The following is a 21736-nucleotide window of genomic DNA, read 5'->3' as shown; positions in this document are numbered from 1 at the left end:
CATTATACCAGTAATAGTAGAAGTTAATTTGTTTGTACTTGGTATACATTGGTAGGGACACAGACAAGGAAGTATGTCTTCTTTGTCTGTGCTAGGGACAACAAGTACTCTTCATCTGGTATCAATTACTTGAGTGGTGTATGCAAATTATATCAATTACTTGAGTGGTGTATGCAAATTATATCAATTGCTTGAGTGGTGTATGCAAATTATATCAATTACTTGAGTGGTGTATGCAAATTATATCAATTACTTGAGTGGTGTATGCAAATTATATCAATTACTTGAGTGGTGTATGCAAATTATATCAATTACTTGAGTGGTGTATGCAAATTATATCAATTACTTGAGTGGTGTATGCAAATTATATCTTGAATGTGCTTACTCAAGTTTTTTTGAATATTTTGAATTACTCCCCACCTCCATCCCACACCCCAAACTCACACATTTACTATAAATACTATAGTAGTATAGTATAATATTTCCTACTGTGTATGCAAATCACATTGCAACAGGAACTGGTATCATATTGACAGTTGCTGGTAATAGGCTATGTCTTTCAGTTAACATTCAAATATTTTGCTTGTTACAGTATGCTATCTATCTAGTCCTGCTTGCATACGGAGTAAGTCGTCCCTTCCTTCTCCGTCCTGCGAAAAGCCAACCATGAAACCTGGGCTTACCAGAAACACACCCTGTGGTTAAATATTAGCAATAAATCGACTATTTAGTGTATAATAACAGCCACATGCGTTATTGGAGTTTAAATCCATGTACTGTGGTTATGAATATATGATATGATATGGTGCAGAGGCTGCTGTCACATGGTATATTATATAAATTTATTAATATTACTATAGATCCATTGCACAACAATTTTTTTGAGCTCCCCAAAGTTTTTAAAGTAACATGGACATCAGCGAAGAATTTCAGAAATGGTGCAAGGAGTGGGGACTTGGGACAAAGACGATTGAGCAACATAGGAAAGAGGACATTGGATCCACGAAGACATTACTGGGACAAGCCATTAGCCAAGCAAGTGGACTTGTTATCAAAGAGAACCAATATTTACACATGTGATGATGGGCTCTTACATAACACAAGTAAACAGCTGTAAAACCTCTATTCGGCCGTCTGCATGGACTGCAATTGAGGCAAACCTTATCTCCGTCTTATATCAGTTGTTATCAATTTATTAGGCTATTATAAGTAACGCTACAAACAGCTTTAGAGATGCAAACAACTTTTATGACACCCGTTTTCGCCAGGCAAGCCCGCGGGTTTGTTGCACTTGGACCGCTAATGGTTTGTGAATGTCATGATATACGATGGATGAAGATGATATCAAAGAAATGTCCCTACCACTTGGGTATGCTGAGGCGGGCATGCCGGGAACTAAAAGACATCAGAGTTGAACAACCGGAGTCCATCATTAGAGGAAAGATCAGTCAAAGCAGTGGCACGCTTGCAACACCTACCGACAGTAAGCCCATAACAACAAAAGATGTAGCAAATGATAAGGAGCTGAATAAGCGGTTGGAAAATCTGGGAAACGAGGCCTGATACAATGTAACTGCATATATGGCTAGGAGCAACACCACAACCTGCAGTTACAACAAAACGGGAAAAGAAATGTGTTTCGACTACCCAGAATCCTTCAGGATGCGGACGGAGTAAGTGTAATATATGTATCGAAATTGCCGGGTGCGAGTATATAAGTAAACCACACCCACAGTTTCCACACAAACAAACCAATACCCACCCACCTCAAGTTGGGGGCGCTCAACAATAGGATGCGATTACTAGTCCATTGAAATGCTGCATTCACATTTGGAAAAGAGAACTGGCAACTGATTTCGACCGTGACTTCGTTATTAATGGTATTAAAAATGGTTTCGAAATAATTGACTTAGAATTTTACCTCGCCTTGGCTACAAAATTCCCAGTTCGGTGGACCAAAAATCACACCCTCAACCGCCGTAATTTCAGGGTTCTGCCTTTAATAGGTACTATGACCAAGTGGACGTCCCGATCAAATATGGCGGCGTTTGTAAGGTGGAAAGGTTACGATTTCGACACTTTTTGTCATCTGAGCAGGGAATACTGTCGTCAGAGGATGGAAAAACAAGTATATATTTGATCGATTGCTGAAATTTGATCATTGGGTACGTAATTATTCTGTAATTGGTGCGGGTGCATTTTGCTCCCGCACTCGAGATAGGATTGGTACATAGCTCTTTGCAGGACGGTGTTGAGGGTCATGCCAGTAATCTTGACCCGTGCACCGTCTGTAAGCAGCACTATATGCCATCATACATATCACAGGGATGGGGGCACGACGTTACTGGAAAAAACAATGACATTGGTTTACTTCTGTTTGCCAAATGGATTTCATATACGCTAAAGCACAGCTTTTGTTATTCTTTTTCAATTTTGTTAATGCTGGGAATTGCTCCCAGCGATTTTCTTTTTATGGAGACAGATACAAACAATTCTCCAGAGAACCATACAGGTTTGGGATTACGTGACACGTTCCATATCACGTCCCCGTACCCCCGTGGAACTGTCAAGGTTTTCCTAGTCAGTCCACAGGTTATCCCTAGGCCCGGCAAACAGCACCTTCTGGCTCCGTGTGAGTAAAATATAATCGTCCCCAAATATATTACTCCGGGAGTACCCTATAAATTCACACTCGTTTTGACATGTGAGTGACACAGCCTACCCATCAACTCTGCTGAACACTCACCATGGATTTTGGTCGGTCACAGAAAGATCCCCTGTTTCCAGTGGGAGTCGAACGATTTCCCAAATTTAATCCTGAGTGCTAGCACAGCTTTTGGTTGCGTAATTCAACCCAGGAATTCAAATAATTAAGATGGTTGTGCTTATAATTCTACTGAGATTCAGTATGGTCAGGAGAGCTAAGCTAAGCTATGAACTATGGTTGATTACATATTGAAGCACAGCTGTGCAGGAATGGGTGAGGTCACAGGGGCGTGTATTATTGCTTAGATTTCCGTTTTCTTAGGAAAATATCATACGAATCTTGCTGCTACAAATGTATCGATCTATAGTACTACGTATATAAATATGATAATATCTCTTTCCCTATACAGGTAGGAATATATATTCAAAAGGTTGTTATATTTATTCTGTAGACCTGGAAAACAACAATCTATATATGCAATATTACACGCCCCTGTGGGTGAGGTTGCATGCAGGATAGGGTAGTAAACGTCATTCCCATATCAAGCAAGTTAGAGTATTACCATTACTGAAGAGCTAGACTGTAATTATAATTATTTCAATAATAAAGAATAAACAGTACAATTCCTGATTCCGGAGTGTCCATGTTACGTGGTAGAATTGTCCATTGTTCATGTTTGAGTTGAAAACTGTCTAAACTTTATCTATAAGCTTAGACTTTGTAGAACTACCATATATTCTTTAATATTCTGCACAAAATAATATCAAAACATATTCATGTCAAAACAGCTCGTCGCTCTAACAGCATTCGTAAACCTTGGCTAACTAATTGCCTTGTGAAATCAGTACGTACCAAACATAAATTATTTACACTAATGAAAAATAACCCCAACAATGATCGTTACAAAACAAAGTACAAAAGATACCGAAATATTTTAACCAAGCTCCTCAAGTCTGCAAATAAACGCTAATATTCGAATAAACTACGTGTAGCCTAAGGCAACTCAAACAAAACGTGGCAAGTTATCAATGAATTACTGAACAAAACATGTAGTCCCTCGTAAAATAATCTCTAAGAAACCGACAACACATACACTGACAGATAGTACCGACATTGCTAATGAATTTATTGACTTCTTCACAAACATAGGCCCAAATCTTGCATCCAACATTACCTCCACCACAAATTTCGAAAAATTATCTTGGTGGAAACTATCCTAACTCTTCCTTCTTCAAAGTTCCATCCAGTCTCAGAACAAGATGTTTTAAATGAAATCAATCTCTTAGATCCACGTAAAGCTGTGGGTCACGACTCTATTCACCCTAAAATAGTCAAGGAAGCTGCACACATCATTTCTCATCCTTTTACCCATATTATCAACTGTTCATTGAGCCAAAGGATATTCCAGATGCATTAAGAAAGCTAAAATTACTCCAATCTATAAAAAAGCAACTACAGACCAATTTCAATCCTCCCAATCTTTAGCAAAATTATCGAATCAATTGTAAACAAACAGCTTATAAATTACCTTGAAACTAAAAACATTCTTTTACCTACACAAATTGGATTTCGCAAAAACTATAGCACAAAATGAGCTCTTATAGACCTGGTCTCTGACATAATCGAGAATTTAGATAATGGGTTTCTTACTTTTGGCATCTTTATTGACCTTAGAAAGGCATTTGACATTGATCACGATATTTTAATCTGTAAATTAGAACATTATGGCATCAGAGGTATTTCACTACAATGGTTCAAAAATTACCTATCAAATCGTCAACAATCAGTTACAATCAATAACGTATCATCTCATGATCAATACAAAACAATTGAATGTGGTGTCCCGCAAGGATTGATTCTTGGCCTTATCTTGTTCCTAATTTATATAAATGATATTGCAAATTCTTCCAACTCGTTTCAGTTTAGATTCTTGGCAGATGACACTAATTTATTTCAGTTTATCAAAGATAGGTATGTAAATCTTTCACAAGCAAATTCTGATTTCCAAGAGGTTTGTGAATGGTGCCGGGCGAACAAACTTACCATCAATATAAAAAAAACCCACATTATATGATCATAAAAAATGCCCGTAAAGAAATTAACATCGATGGAGTTCTAGATATTGATGGTAACCAAATAGATAACGTTTCATCTACAACATATCTTGGAGTTTCTCTTGACTCTCAAATGAACTGGAAATGACATATTCAGAAAGTTGTTAATTCAATTGCCCCAGAGCTTGGCCTTATTTCACGACTTCGACACTATGTACCGAAATTAATTCTGTTAATATTGTATAACTCATTAATCCTTTCCCACTTGAACTACTCTTGGAACCAATTCTTCTCATACAAAAGAAAATCATGGGTCTAATGACCTTTTCTGACATACATGCCCACACTAGCCCCTTATTCAAAGACCTTGGTATTTTAGATGTCCATAAATTATGTAAATTTCAAACCTGCCTTCTTATCTTTGACATTCACACAATCAGTATGCCCATGACATACACCACTATTTCGATGTTGTTCCTCATGTGTACCCTACCCGGTTCGCTACAAATGACAACTTTTACATACCCAAAATAAACTTAACATGAAGCAAACATAATTTTAAATATGCAGCCACTTCTCATTGGAATTCTCTCCCTAGCTATATCAAAAATATTACTCACAGACGCACCTTCAAAAATACTTTAAAAGAACATCTTCTTGCTAAAAATTAATTCCTTTCAGTAACTTCTACAGAACTTGTATATGTTATTGACTATTACTGTTATTTTCATTAATTTCATTTCATGTGATTAGTTTACTTATAAATATACTATGTGAGATTTTGTTTTGTTTTCTTCTTTGAAAAGTTACACATACACATATTTTATTGTATTTATATTATCAGGGCCATAGACTAGACTAGTTCTGTTTGAACTATTTCTATGGCCCTCACCATAAAAATGTTTTCTTTTCTTCTCAGTTGTGTATCATTTTCCCTTTGTGTCTGGTGAAAATAAATAATATAATAATAAAATAATAAGTGAAATGCAATAATAAGTGAAATATCAGCAAAGTTAAATTTAGGAATTTCAAGTGTAAAGCTAAGACATTTAAACGGGAGAGAAGGTACACTCAAAATAAATGCATGCACGTAGTGTCCAGTGAACTATACTATAGTTACCAAATTCCTGTCAGATATTCATTGTAAAAAATGATACATGTAATATGTCGGAAAGCTCATCTTTTCATCTTTCACTCCGGCCTTAGTAACTTTATAGTTTTCCTGATCGCTGCCACTCAGAGGCGCTGGCATTAGACTTATCTATGGTTGTCAATAAATCGTAAGGAAATTCATAACCAAATAATTTAAAATCAAGTTCGTATAATTTGTAAAGATTAGTGATATTTTCTCTGGAAACATAACTAAAATAGCTAGAATAGATATCATCTCGAGAACTATTTGTCACATGACTCGCAGACCTTTCCAATTTTGGGAAATGTATTCTTTGGCTTGCATTAATGCGATTCAGGACGTAGAGGGCATCATCTTGAATACTCTCGAACTTTCCTATGATGTCAAAGTGTTGGTTACATACGTCACAGTTCAAGTATTGTGGCCTCCAGTGCATATTAAACCGTTCAGGGGCATCGGTCCGATCTAAAATGTATTGTATGAATTCAGGAAATGTTACGTCATCGCCAGTTTCTAACGAATGTTGTGTAGCATTCCATCGATATTGTTTGATTATTTTTGTGCCGAAATTTCGTTGATATTTAACTCCCCATTCATCCGGTAATTCAAATTTATTCCTGTAGGCCGATAGAATGCGTTTAAATGGATGCCTAACAAAAATAAATCGAGTGTAGTTTAAGAATTGATCATTATTCGTCATGTTCACGGTTTGATAAAGTTCGCCATCTTTTCCCAACACTTGGAAATGTTGAAGTTCTTCAGTTGTATTCGCTATATTTTCTAAAACCAGAATTACCCTCTTCCAATTTGCTTCAGCTGCTTTTGCCACTGGGCAATATAAGAACCGGTAGTTTTGATCTATGACGAAATTTCGCGTTCCAACCGTTGTGAACTTCTTTCCGGCGTCTGATAGAGATTTTTGGCAGCGACTATGCAGAAGTTGACTTCGACTTTGTTGTATTTCATCAGAAGTGACCACATTACTTAAGGGGTACTCTTCATCATCATCCAGGGATATGTCTGAGAACAGAACTGATGTACGATATTTCTATTTAGAAAAAAAGGAGAAATTGAGTAATTCCTGTATTAGATATTAGATTCACCTTGACCTTCAATCACTCTCCATTCTCATAATATTATGTTCTCTATGTTGCCAGGAGTATCTTACCTGCTGCAATAATCTATGTTATTGAACTGAACACACTCAATGCTGAAAATAATGTATAATATTATTATAACAAGTACCCTCGTAACAATTCAATGAGTATAAATATTTGTAAACTAAAAGGGGTACAGTCCAAAAATGAACGTTTTGATGGTATAACCTAAAACCTGGGCTGAGTTCTTGAGTTGGACCAATGGGTAAGGTTCTTGGGCTGGGCTCTGGATAAATGGAATGGGATTATAGTCATCAAAACGCACCAACCACTATTGCAATGATTGTTTCTTTCTGTCTGTTATTCTTCAGAGTATTGATGCGTAAATTGAGGTCAAAATATAGGGAGTGTCAACGTTTTTACTGGGAGGGGTCTGGAGTGTCAACGTTTTTTACTGGGAGGGGGTTTGGAGTGTCCTATATTTCTGATGACACACTCGGAACAAAAAGAATTAAACCAGTAGCCATCCCACCCACCTACACTTTCTAAGTTGTACTATATTGTATAGGATATTGTATTGTATCATACTACACTGTACAGTAATTTTCCCCGCAGTTACGGTCAAGAAATGAGAAAGCGAGGGCTGGGGTCGCTATCGCTGATAGTTTTGTACATGTTTAACATTGTCGTTGTGGTCACTATAGAAATATGGCATTCTATTGAAAAATCTTAAAGAATCCCCTGGAAAAAATAATAGACAATCCCTAATGTAACTTTGAAGTGCTTTGAAGAAACAAAACAACCAACCCATTAGTTTTCCTAGCCCAAGGCCTTTCCCAGGAGCCCAGCCCAAGAGCCCATCCCGGCCAGGAGCCCAGCCTGGTAGCCCAGTACAGGAATCCAGCCGAGGAGCCCAACCCAGGAGATTTGTCCATGCCTAAACCTACCAACTTTTTGTGTGATTGTGTACTCACTTCAAGACACAATTAACATGAAATACGATTCTAGATTAGGTTTATGTAAATATCATTTAGATGAGAGGAACTGGGACGACTTACACCTTGTAACTTTATGATAGGTTTTCTTCTTATCACCAACTGTTGAAAACTGACGATAGCCGGGTGATTGAAAGCTGTAAGACAAAATATATGTAGATGTAACGTGTTCAAGTTTATATGTAGATGTAATGTGTTCAAGTTTATATGTAGATGTAATGTGTTCAAGTTTATATGTAGATGTAACGTGTTCAAGTTTATATGTAGATGTAATGTGTTCAAGTTTATATGTAGATGTAATGTGTTCAAGTTTATATGTAGATGTAATGTGTTCAAGTTTATATGTAGATGTAATGTGTTCAAGTTTATATGTAGATGTAACGTGTTCAAGTTTACATGTAGATGTAATGTGTTCAAGTTTATATGTAGATGTAATGTGTTCAAGTTTATATGTAGAGGTAACGTGTTCAAGTTTACATGTAGATGTAATGTGTTCAAGTTTATATGTAGATGTAATGTGTTCAAGTTTATATGTAGATGTAACGTGTTCAAGTTTATATGTAGATGTAATGTGTTCAAGTTTATATGTAGATGTAATGTGTTCAAGTTTATATGTAGATGTAACGTGTTCAAGTTTATATGTAGATGTAACGTGTTCAAGTTTACATGTAGCTGTAATGTGTTCAAGTTTATATGTAGATGTAATGTGTTCAAGTTTATATGTAGATGTAATGTGTTCAAGTTTATATGTAGATGTAACGTGTTCAAGTTTATATGTAGATGTAATGTGTTCAAGTTTATATGTAGATGTAACGTGTTCAAGTTTATATGTAGATGTAACGTGTTCAAGTTTACATGTAGATGTAATGTGTTCAAGTTTACATGTAGATGTAATGTGTTCAAGTTTATATGTAGATGTAATGTGTTCAAGTTTATATGTAGATGTAACGTGTTCAAGTTTACATGTAGATGTAATGTGTTCAAGTTTATATGTAGATGTAATGTGTTCAAGTTTATATGTAGATGTAATGTGTTCAAGTTTATATGTAGATGTAACGTGTTCAAGTTTATATGTAGATGTAATGTGTTCAAGTTTATATGTAGATGTAACGTGTTCAAGTTTATATGTAGATGTAATGTGTTCAAGTTTATATGTAGATGTAACGTGTTCAAGTTTATATGTAGATGTAACGTGTTCAAGTTTATATGTAGATGTAATGTGTTCAAGTTTATATGTAGATGTAATGTGTTCAAGTTTATATGTAGATGTAACGTGTTCAAGTTTATATGTAGATGTAATGTGTTCAAGTTTATATGTAGATGTAACGTGTTCAAGTTTATATGTAGATGTAATGTGTTCAAGTTTATATGTAGATGTAACGTGTTCAAGTTTATATTGATGTAATGTGTTCAAGTTTATATGTAGATGTAATGTGTTCAAGTTTATATGTAGATGTAACGTGTTCAAGTTTATATGTAGATGTAATGTGTTCAAGTTTATTATGTAGATGTAACGTGTTCAAGTTTATATGTAGATGTAATGTGTTCAAGTTTATATGTAGATGGAACGTGTTCAAGTTTATATGTAGATGTAATGTGTTCAAGTTTATATGTAGATGTAACGTGTTCAAGTTTATATGTAGATGTAACGTGTTCAAGTTTATATGTAGATGTAATGTGTTCAAGTTTATATGTAGATGTAACGTGTTCAAGTTTATATTGATGTAATGTGTTCAAGTTTATATGTAGATGTAATGTGTTCAAGTTTATATGTAGATGTAATGTGTTCAAGTTTATATGTAGATGTAACGTGTTCAAGTTTATATGTAGATGTAATGTGTTCAAGTTTATATGTAGATGTAACGTGTTCAAGTTTATATGTAGATGTAATGTGTTCAAGTTTATATGTAGATGTAACGTGTTCAAGTTTATATGTAGATGTAATGTGTTCAAGTTTATATGTAGATGTAATGTGTTCAAGTTTATATGTAGATATAACGTGTTCAAGTTTATATGTAGATGTAATGTGTTCAAGTTTATATGTAGATGTAATGTGTTCAAGTTTATATGTAGATGTAACGTGTTCAAGTTTATATGTAGATGTAATGTGTTCAAGTTTATATGTAGAGGTAACGTGTTCAAGTTTATATGTAGATGTAATGTGTTCAAGTTTATATGTAGATGTAATGTGTTCAAGTTTATATGTAGATGTAACGTGTTCAAGTTTATATGTAGATGTAATGTGTTCAAGTTTATATGTAGATGTAACGTGTTCAAGTTTATATGTAGAGGTAACGTGTTCAAGTTTATATGTAGATGTAACGTGTTCAAGTTTATATGTAGATGTAATGTGTTCAAGTTTATATGTAGAGGTAACGTGTTCAAGTTTATATGTAGATGTAATGTGTTCAAGTTTATATGTAGATGTAATGTGTTCAAGTTTATATGTAGATGTAACGTGTTCAAGTTTATATGTAGATGTAATGTGTTCAAGTTTATATGTAGATGTAACGTGTTCAAGTTTATATGTACATCATTTCTATAAACTATAGACTATACGCTACACTTTCTAAATTCATCAAAAGTGACAGAAATATCGACTTGTACTGATTTGCATTGTTTAAGAAATAATATATTATGTCTGTGTCACATTAAGAGTCCTTGGAAGGAAATATTACACATCATTACATTTACCAGCAGGGTAGCATAACAACAGAAAGAGTCGATGGAAACAATACTTACAAGCGGCAGCATGCTAGTATGGCGACAGAAAGAGTCAATTGAAAATATCACAATCATCAGCAGGGTAATAAGACCCCAGAACGAGTCAGTGGAAAATGTTACTCTTACTATGACAACAGGAAGAGACAAGTGCTAAAATATTACACTTACCAGCAGGGTAGTATGACAACAGGAAGAGACAAGTGCTAAAATATTACACTTACCAGCAGGGTAGTATATATGACAACAGGAAGAGACAAGTGCTAAAATATTACACTTACCAGCAGGGTAGTATATATGACAACAGGAAGAGACGACTGCTAAAATATTACACTTACCAGCAGGGTAGTATATATGACAACAGGAAGAGACAACTGCTAAAATATTACACTTACTAGCAGGGTAGTATGGCAACAGGAAGAGACAACTGCTAAAATATTACACTTACCAGCAGGGTAGTATGACAACAGGAAGAGACAACTGCTAAAATATTACACTTACCAGCAGGGTAGTATGACAACAGGAAGAGACAACTGCTAAAATATTACACTTACCAGCAGGGTAGTATGACAACAGGAAGAGACAACTGCTAAAATATTACACTTACCAGCAGGGTAGTATGACAACAGGAAGAGACAACTGCTAAAATATTACACTTACCAGCAGGGTAGTATGGCAACAGGAAGAGACAACTGCTAAAATATTACACTTACCAGCAGGGTAGTATGACAACAGGAAGAGACAACTGCTAAAATATTACACTTACCAGCAGGGTAGTATGACAACAGGAAGAGACAACTGCTAAAATATTACACTTACCAGCAGGGTAGTATGACAACAGGAAGAGACAACTGCTAAAATATTACACTTACCAACAGGGTAGTATGACAACAGGAAGAGACAACTGCTAAAATATTACACTTACCAGCAGGGTAGTATGACAACAGGAAGAGACAAGTGCTAAAATATTACACTTACCAGCAGGGTAGTATGACAACAGGAAGAGACAACTGCTAAAATATTACACTTACCAGCAGGGTAGTATGACAACAGGAAGAGACAACTGCTAAAATATTACACTTACCAGCAGGGTAGTATGACAACAGGAAGAGACAACTGCTAAAATATTACACTTACCAGCAGGGTAGTATGACAACAGGAAGAGACAAGTGCTAAAATATTACACTTACCAGCAGGGTAGTATGACAACAGGAAGAGACAAGTGCTAAAATATTACACTTACCAGCAGGGTAGTATGACAACAGGAAGAGACAACTGTTAAAATATTACACTTACCAGCAGGGTAGTATGACAACAGGAAGAGACAACTGTTAAAATATTACACTTACCAGCAGGGTAGTATGACAACAGGAAGAGACAAGTGCTAAAATATTACACTTACCAGCAGGGTAGTATGACAACAGGAAGAGACAACTGCTAAAATATTACACTTACCAGCAGGGTAGTATGACAACAGGAAGAGACAACTGCTAAAATATTACACTTACCAGCAGGGTAGTATGGCAACAGGAAGAGACAACTGCTAAAATATTACACTTACCAGCAGGGTAGTATGACAACAGGAAGAGACAACTGCTAAAATATTACACTTACCAGCAGGGTAGTATGACAACAGGAAGAGACAACTGCTAAAATATTACACTTACCAGCAGGGTAGTATGACAACAGGAAGAGACAACTGCTAAAATATTACACTTACCAGCAGGGTAGTATGACAACAGGAAGAGACAACTGCTAAAATATTACACTTACCAGCAGGGTAGTATGGCAACAGGAAGAGACAACTGCTAAAATATTACACTTACCAGCAGGGTAGTATGACAACAGGAAGAGACAACTGCTAAAATATTACACTTACCAGCAGGGTAGTATGACAACAGGAAGAGACAACTGCTAAAATATTACACTTACCAGCAGGGTAGTATGACAACAGGAAGAGACAACTGCTAAAATATTACACTTACCAGCAGGGTAGTATGACAACAGGAAGAGACAACTGCTAAAATATAACACTTACCAGCAGGGTAGTATGACAACAGGAAGAGACAACTGCTAAAATATTACACTTACCAGCAGGGTAGTATGACAACAGGAAGAGACAACTGCTAAAATATTACACTTACCAGCAGGGTAGTATGACAACAGGAAGAGACAACTGCTAAAATATTACACTTACCAGCAGGGTAGTATGACAACAGGAAGAGACAACTGCTAAAATATTACACTTACCAGCAGGGTAGTATGACAACAGGAAGAGACAACTGCTAAAATATTACACTTACCAGCAGGGTAGTATGGCAACAGGAAGAGACAAGTGCTAAAATATTACACTTACCAGCAGGGTAGTATGACAACAGGAAGAGACAACTGCTAAAACAACTGATGACAACACAGCCTATTACTGATTTAGTTCTGCCAACCATCCCACTCTTTCAAGCTGCAAGACAGCTGAAACATAAAAGAAATATATGTCAATCGTATCTATTTAATAAATGGTTTCTTTGGAAAGTGTAGAGGCTGCAGAATTTGCTGTGTAACCATGGCAGCATTGGACATTTCAACACAGTTTTATAATACATTGTTTGTTTACTTTGAGTAGTGTCAGTAGTATAGTGTGCAATGGGGGTATTTTTATGTAGTGTGCTGTAATGTCACCATATGGATGAAGAATTTGGATTAATGTTATCATGGCTTCCTACTTGGAAATTGCCTAGTTGAGATTGAAGAGGAACCTGGTGTACACTGAAAACAATAGCACTTCTAGCAAGCTGCAAATAAAAAAAATTAAATAGTTAAATTAACCGATGTGTTATCTTATCTTATCTTATCTTTTGAAATATGTAAGATATAGTACTTAAAACACTTTGTTTTAAGATAACATGTACTATACATGTAGTAAGTTCTAAATTGGTACATTTTCATAACATGTTACTGTTCTGATATTCTAGAAAAAAACATAGCACATGTGGGCTCTGTGTGAGTAATCGTCCCCGATTGTTCCTGGAGTCCCTTCGTACTCGTCTCAGTTGTGAGTGAGACACGACTGAATGGTACAACCTACTCATCGAGTCTGTAGAATACACCCTTGGGTTGGGCTCAGACCTCTGTAGTCGTCTGAGGATTGGGTCGGTCACAGAAATATCCTCCGTCTCCAGTGGGATTCGAACCCTTTAAATCTCCCGACTCCCAACTGAGCTCTAACTACTACGCCACAGAGATCATCGTCCACGGATATGTATATAAAAATGTGAGATGTCAGCCAAGACTCAAGAGTCTTCACAACAGTAAACTCACATGTAATAGTCATTGTCACTTGGAAAAGTTCATTGGAAAAACGGTGTACCGATACAATGCCAACATTATCGACTATGTGTTTGTCTTTATAATTGGATATTTGATGACAAGAATGAATTGAGGACAATCAGCACGTTCACATAATTGTACTGGTATAAAAACAACTTGTCAACGTTTGCTAATTTATTACCAATGAGATGTCCTATTATTGTGAATGTTGGATTGTAATATGAAAGTACATAAATGTTTGCTATGCGTGTGTTTCGCCAATCACAATGACAACGATAATTGTAAAACATAATTTACAGTTCTACTATTGATCAATATTTGGAGTAATTGGTCAGCCCATTGACACCACGCCATCTGTGGACGTATCTGTAACTTTTCAAGTTCTGTGATCCAAGCAAAGACAGTACGACCTATTACATGTAAATCCTCCTAATTAAAAACGAAATAGCAGACAGATTGTGGAAAACAATATTAGAGAATCTATCAAAACAAAATATCTTGTTAAAACAAGGCAACCATATCAAAGGAGAGTATAAAACGAACAACACAACAATTGAGTTAAGTGAAATATCGAAGCCTCTATATCATATACAGTTTACAAGTAAGCATGAAATGTCTTGTCTCAGTTAATTCATCGTGTTGCATAATTTGCAATGAATGTATTAAGGCATATTTGGTGTTGTATCTGTATCTGTATCTGTATCGGTATCTGTATCCGTACCTGTATCCGTATCTGTATCTGTATCTGTATCTGTATCTGTATCTGTATCTGTATCTGTACCTGTACCTGTACCTGTATTTGTATCTGTACCTGTACCTGTACCTGTATCTGTATCTGTATCCGTATCCGTACCTGTATCTGTATCTGTATCCGTACCTGTATCTGTACCTGTATCTGTATCTGTATCTGTATCCGTACCTGTATCCGTATCCGTATCCGTACCTGTACCTGTGTCTGTACCTGTGTCTGTCTGTCTGTCTGTCTGTCTGTCTGTACCTGTACCTGTATCTGTATCTGTATCTGTATCTGTATCCGTACCTGTATCCGTATCCGTACCTGTATCCGTATCTGTATCTGTATCTGTATCTGTATCTGTATCTGTATCTGTATCTGTATCTGTACCTGTATCTGTATCTGTATCTTTATCTGTATCTGTATCTGTATCTGTATCTGTATCCGTATCTGTATCTGTATCTGTATCTGTATCTGTATCTGTATCTGTATCCGTACCTGTATCCGTATCTGTATCCGTACCTGTATCCGTACCTGTATCTGTATCTGTATCCGTACCTGTATCCGTATCTGTATCTGTTTCTGTATCTGTATCTGTATCCGTATCTGTATCTGTATCTGTATCTGTACCTGTATCCGTATCTGTATCTGTAACTGTATCTGTACCTGTATCCGTATCTGTATCTGTATCTGTATCTGTATCTGTATCCGTATCTGTATCTGTATCTGTATCTGTATCTGTATCTGTACCTGTATCCGTATCTGTATCTGTAACTGTATCTGTACCTGTATCCGTATCTGTATCTGTATCTGTATCTGTATCTGTATCTGTATCTGTACCTGTGTCTGTACCTGTGTCTGTCTGTCTGTCTGTCTGTCTGTCTGTCTGTCTGTGTCTGTGTCTGTGTCTGTATATGTATCCGTACCTGTATCCGTATCCGTACCTGTATCTGTATCTGTATCCGTACCTGTATCTGTACCTGTATCTGTATCTGTATCTGTATCTGTATCTGTATCTGTATCTGTATCTGTATCCGTACCTGTACCTGTATCTGTATCTGTATCTGTATCTGTACCTGTATCTGTATCCGTACCTGTATCCGTATCTGTATCTGTATCTGTATCCGTATCTGTATCTGTACCTGTGTCTGTATCCGTACCTGTATCCGTATCCGTACCTGTATCTGTATCTGTATCCGTACCTGTATCCGTATCTGTATCTGTATCTGTATCTGTATCTGTATCTGTATCTGTATCTGTATCTGTACCTGTATCTGTATCTGTACCTGTATCTGTATCTGTATCCGTACCTGTATCCGTATCTGTATCTGTATCTGTATCTGTATCTGTATCTGTATCTGTATCTGTATCTGTATCTGTACCTGTGTCTGTACCTGTGTCTGTATCTGTATCCGTACCTGTATCCGTATCTGTATCTGTATCTGTATCTGTATCTGTATCTGTATCTGTATCTGTATCTGTACCTGTATCTGTATCTGTATCTGTATCTGTATCTGTATCCGTACCTGTATCTGTATCTGTATCCGTACCTGTATCCGTATCTGTATCTGTATCTGTATCTGTATCTGTATCTGTATCTGTATCTGTATCTGTATCTGTATCTGTACCTGTGTCTGTACCTGTGTCTGTCTGTCTGTCTGTCTGTCTGTGTCTGTGTCTGTGTCTGTATATGTATCTGTATCTGTATCTGTATGCGTACCTGTACCTGTATATGTATCTGTATCTGTATCTGTATCTGTATCTGTATCTGTATCTGTATCTGTATCCGTACCTGTACCTGTATCCGTATCCGTACCTGTATCTGTATCTGTATCTATATCTGTATCTGTATGCGTATATGTATCTGTATATGTATCTGTATCTGTATCTGTGTCTGTGTCTGTGTCTGTGTCTGTGCCTGTACCTGTGTCTGTGTCTGTGTCTGTGTCTGTGTCTGTATCTGTATCTGTATCTGTATCTGTATCTGTATCTGTATATGTATATGTATCTGTATCTGTATCGTAGACGTACAGGCACCAATACCATCAAAGTACTTAGCGGTCCTAGTGTTGATAGCATTCAGTGCAATTTTGAAGGCCTGTGTGTTGAGGTAGTGGTAGTGTTTTGGGATATAATGAATGTCGATAGCAGTCTTTATTTGTGGTTATCACTTTGTATTTATGAATGCCTGATTGCCTGGTATGTACTGAACGTGAAGTATTTGATGAATGGAGGTATTCGGTAATGTTGTTTGGTGTGAATGCGTGAGTCTCTTTGCATATTGTGATTAAGCTTGAATTAGCACATCGGTCCTGAAGGGATTCCCATTTGAGTTTGTTTATTATTATAGCAGTGATTCATGATTCTCTCCTGCATCACCTGTTCATCTATAGACATTGTGTTCATTTCTTTCATCACAAACACATTCTGTTATTTGACGACATGAGTAAACGAAACGAGATTTAATGTTATGTCAAATGTAGCAAATAACCCGATTATTCTGGGAATTAATTCATATTCCTCTAGCCCTTCCCTTTGTAAATAACTGAAGGCTCCCTTAATAGTTTTCTAATTCAGATTCCATTGTGATCTGGAGAGGGTATTTGTATTTAATAGCTGAACATGTTAAAATAACACCAGTAAAGCACACTTTAGTCCTCTCGAATTTCAAAAAATACTTTAGAGACCCTCCCGTACTAGTCACCCCCACTCTGCTCCCTCACACCGCCTACTTTATAATTTTACCGGCTACTTTTTAAGTAAGCTACATCGATTATGTATGTATGTATGTATGTATGTATGTATGTATGTATGTATGTATGTATGTATGTATGTATGTATGTATGTATGTATGTATGTATGTATGTATGTATGTATGTATGTATGTATGTATGTATGTATGTAATGTATTTATGTATGTATGTATGTATGTATGTATGTATGTATGTATGTATGTATGTGTGTGTGTGTGTGTGTGTGTGTGTGTGTGTGTGTATGTATGTATGTATGCATGCATGCATGCATGCATGCATGCATGCATGTATGTATGTATGTATGTATGTATGTATGTATGTATGTATGTATGTATGTATGTATGTATAATCCGTAGTTATTTGTTGTCGTATGTTATTCCCTTTAAATCGCAGTATATCGAAAACTTTTCAAGAACATGTCGACTGTATTCATTTCATTGTTTTTATGATGATCAAGCAATCATATGTTTCATACGAAAATACCTTGTGTCACTGGTATTCCTAATTCACACTTTCCATAACCTTACCAGAAACAATAAAATACACTTCTATATTTCCACTTTTCCCCTTTTCATGCTGACGCGCGTCCAATTTGACACACTTTTCCTTTGAGTTTGCCATGAGCGACGCGCCCAATGTTGAATATGGGCGGGACATTGTACCAATGGTGTTTGCATATCATTTGCATATTGTTATCTATTTTATTATGAGACTTTTAGAAATTATTCTAAAATGTTGCAACCTATAAAAAAATAAAAACACTCGTTTCCCACCAAACGGTTTAAATTTGCTATCATTATCTCCAATATTACATAATATCAAATGGTTTATTTCTATGGTAATGTCACATTAATTTTAGAAATTTATCATGGTGGCAACGCCATGACGTAATACTGTATTTCAAATATTTCAGTTTGAAGTTGCAGGTACAATGTCTAAATAGACGTATGGGACTTATGGTTCAATATGAATATCAATTCAAACCTAATTCATTGTGTAATTATACGTAAGTGGTCAACGCGCCGTAATTATTTAATTGTAATAATAACTATGGGAATGTTTCTTTATACCAATGTCCTACAAAATTTCTCGTTCAACTGTTATTACGTCATGAGCATATTACGATATCATCATGTACAGGTATTCAATTCATTATTAAACTGAAGAAACTTCGAATATTACAAGTTACGTCTCATTCACTTCAAAACGTTATATTTGTAACCTTGCAGCAAACTCACACTTGACGTCTGCACTGTTTGGTAGATAGATAGGTGTACTTTCATCGTTTGTCATCACAGAATAAACTTATGACGTGCGTTCGACATAACATGTTTTAATTCTGACCATTCATACGGTGGTAACAGTTTGTGTGTTAATGTCAATTCAATTTAATCATTCGCTGTGGACGACACTTTTTCATGCTTGGTGTTCTTCCAAATAGGTAGATTACATCAAACATGCCAACTCTCCCCGCTTTAGTATACACAACTCTCCCGCTTTAGTAATCGCCAAATTTCAATAACAAGCACACCTAGGGAGCCTTCAGTAATTACGGGGGGGGGGATTAGGGGTGAGTCACTTTTTACAAATCGGTTCTTCAGGGAGGGCTATATTTCAAAAAGTGGGATGAGGGTAGATTACATTTTACCTTGACTAACTGTATTGTCTAACTTAACATTATTTTGTGATTATGGCATCTAACTACATATATGCATAAAATAGCTGTATGCAAACTCCATGCAACATAGTCAGTAGCTGTACACTTAGTGACCCTCAAAAATAATATCATTTTCACTGTTGACACTGTAATTTGCATTGTTATTAGCTACGGATATGGGGTGTTCAAAACAAGTTTCATTTTTACTATAGCATCCCTGTAACCATGGTAATGAACAGAGCAAAGTTGCCTTAAATTATGGCTCTATGCATACACTATGCAAATTCCGTGCATGTAGCTGGTAGGAGCACATTTAGTGCCTCTCAAAAAATAATATTATTTACTGTTGACACCGTGCTTTGAATTGTTAATAGCTATGTATATGGTGTGCTAAGATCACGTTTCACATTTACCATATTATCCTTGTAACCATGGTGATGAACAGCCAAAAGCTGCCCTAAATTATGGCTCTGTGCAATATAGCCCGTAGGTGCACACTTAGTGACCCTATAAAATTGCTATTAGCTATGCAAATGAGATACTCTAAACATGTTTCACTTTTACTATAGCATCTTTGTAACCATGATAACGAACAGCCCGATGTCTTCACATAGTGATGGTAGTAGTTGGGGAAATAACCAATGCCTTTTGCACTTTCAACACGGTGGCAGCATTGGGATTAATTCCTTTAAACCATTGATTCTGGGACTAGTGTCATTTTCCATGTCCGATAGCATTTAAACCATGTTTTATGAATATTTAATAGTTAATATTTAATATTTAGTATTTAGAGAAAGGAAATCGAGGGAGGGTCACTTTTTAGCACGACGGAATCGGGGGAGGGTCACATTTTACGCAACAGCATGGACCTGATTTCCACAGCCCTACCGTTGCACACATAGAAGACATTTCATCAATGGTCAACGCTTTAGTGAGCAATATTCAATGTTCAATATTGTGTAACTTCCAATGGCAATGCAAACACTGACGCTTTGAATACCATATACACATGTATTACCATCTATAATTGATTCAGTTATAGTTGACACCAGTCGTTTGATCTCACCGCAACTGAACCATCACTAATGTCTTTAAAGGAGAACAAAAACCAGACTGATTTCATTTTGTTTTACACATCTTTATGCTTAGGGGACCCTGTCACTTTCACCAACTTAGCGTCAAGCCTCACCTTTGGAATATAGTTATAATAAATACAGACAACTGGTTAGAAGAGACCGTTTGTACATTTGATTTTGAGAGGTATTCTGGAAAACAAGAAAAGTGAGGTGCTCCTAATCTCTTTAACTCTTGCCCAAAGATTGCTGAGGTAATTGTTTACAGGAGTTAGCAGCTCTTTGATTTGTTTGTTACCGAGGATGTTTCGCTCCTTTGTACAGAAGGCCTCTTCTAAGCCAGATTTGTTGATATATCATGCCAGTGAGGTCGTACGATGCAGAATTGGTAAAGATGACTTTTCTGAGTCCCTATGTATTACGAAATGATGCTAAGCTAACATCGCCTTAAAGTCAAGTCTTGATTTACTACATTGCATATAGTTATTGTCTCTACAGCTCAGACAACCCATAAAAGTAAATTAATAGACGTACACCAATCTCCAATCGTGGGTCATAATAACATGACGTCATCAAATGACGTTGGAATTCTTTAGAAGATTAAAATAAAGCATATCATTTACTGTTAAAAAACGCGTAGTCCATGTTTTAGATGTACATATTATGTAGGCGACTGGAACAAGTGTTAGTAATATTCACTTTGACGCTGATATAACACAAATAGAGCATTATAATACAAAATTGATTTCCTAAACACGAACGAAAACTGTCACACATCATTCCAAAACTCTCTTATGTAGGTGTTTGCACCTTAAGATTGGGATATCATCTTTTGGAGTCATACACCTGTGTATTATGTATATTACTACGTGTTTATGTTCTAAAAATGAATTAGATGCACATTTAATGAGATGACACAACACAAACACCAAACATATAAGTTTCCTGTGAGACTGTCAATTGATATATTTTATATATCCAAGATACACAATGACTTACCTTTAATGTACACAGTCGTTGGAAGATAACGAACAACGTCCTTTAATCAGAGCTTCAAACTAACCGATGCAAACTTTTGTGACATGTAATATGGAATCATCTAACTGTGTGATTGGTGTTACCACCGCCACTGTCACCCATCTGTTTGACTCCCATGGTAGCAATTAAAGACACCAGACCATTGAAAAAGGCTAGTATCAGCCATTATTAAAAATGACACTACGGTTAAAACATATGTTTCGCATCCATTTCATAACGGGAGAGTTGGAGAAAATGATGTCAATGATTGTATTAATATATTATATTCGTGGTCTAATCTTGGATACCTAGTATTCACCATATTGCCACCAGATTAAAGTCTCTTTAGTTTGTCAAATTAACACCAAATATTGCGCAACGCAATTCTTGCGTTCAGTGCGTTTCTGTGACACGTAAATAACTACAAAATCGCCATTAATGGATTTCTTTTCAAGAGCTGGCTCATACTCCTA

At 36.2% G+C, this 21736-nt stretch overlaps 1 protein-coding gene across 1 annotated transcript; it reads right to left on the bottom strand.

The window, feature by feature from the left end:
• Positions 1–3862: 3862 nt before the first annotated feature.
• On the bottom strand, positions 3863–21322 carry LOC144446603 (carbohydrate sulfotransferase 11-like). The gene is made up of 4 exons (XM_078136405.1): positions 21246–21322; positions 13063–13175; positions 8049–8122; positions 3863–6941 (listed from the first exon to the last, which is right to left on the bottom strand). Exons 2-4 carry the CDS (start codon positions 13148–13150, stop codon positions 5973–5975), a joined length of 1131 nt encoding a protein of 376 aa, XP_077992531.1. The 5' UTR covers positions 13151–13175; positions 21246–21322; the 3' UTR covers positions 3863–5972.
• Positions 21323–21736: the final 414 nt, after the last annotated feature.

Source organism: Glandiceps talaboti, chromosome 15, assembly GCF_964340395.1.
Source record: "Glandiceps talaboti chromosome 15, keGlaTala1.1, whole genome shotgun sequence".
Classification (NCBI taxonomy): domain Eukaryota; kingdom Metazoa; phylum Hemichordata; class Enteropneusta; family Spengelidae; genus Glandiceps; species Glandiceps talaboti.
Note: the sequence above shows the minus strand (reverse complement) of the source record. Positions and strands in the feature narration are given on the sequence as shown.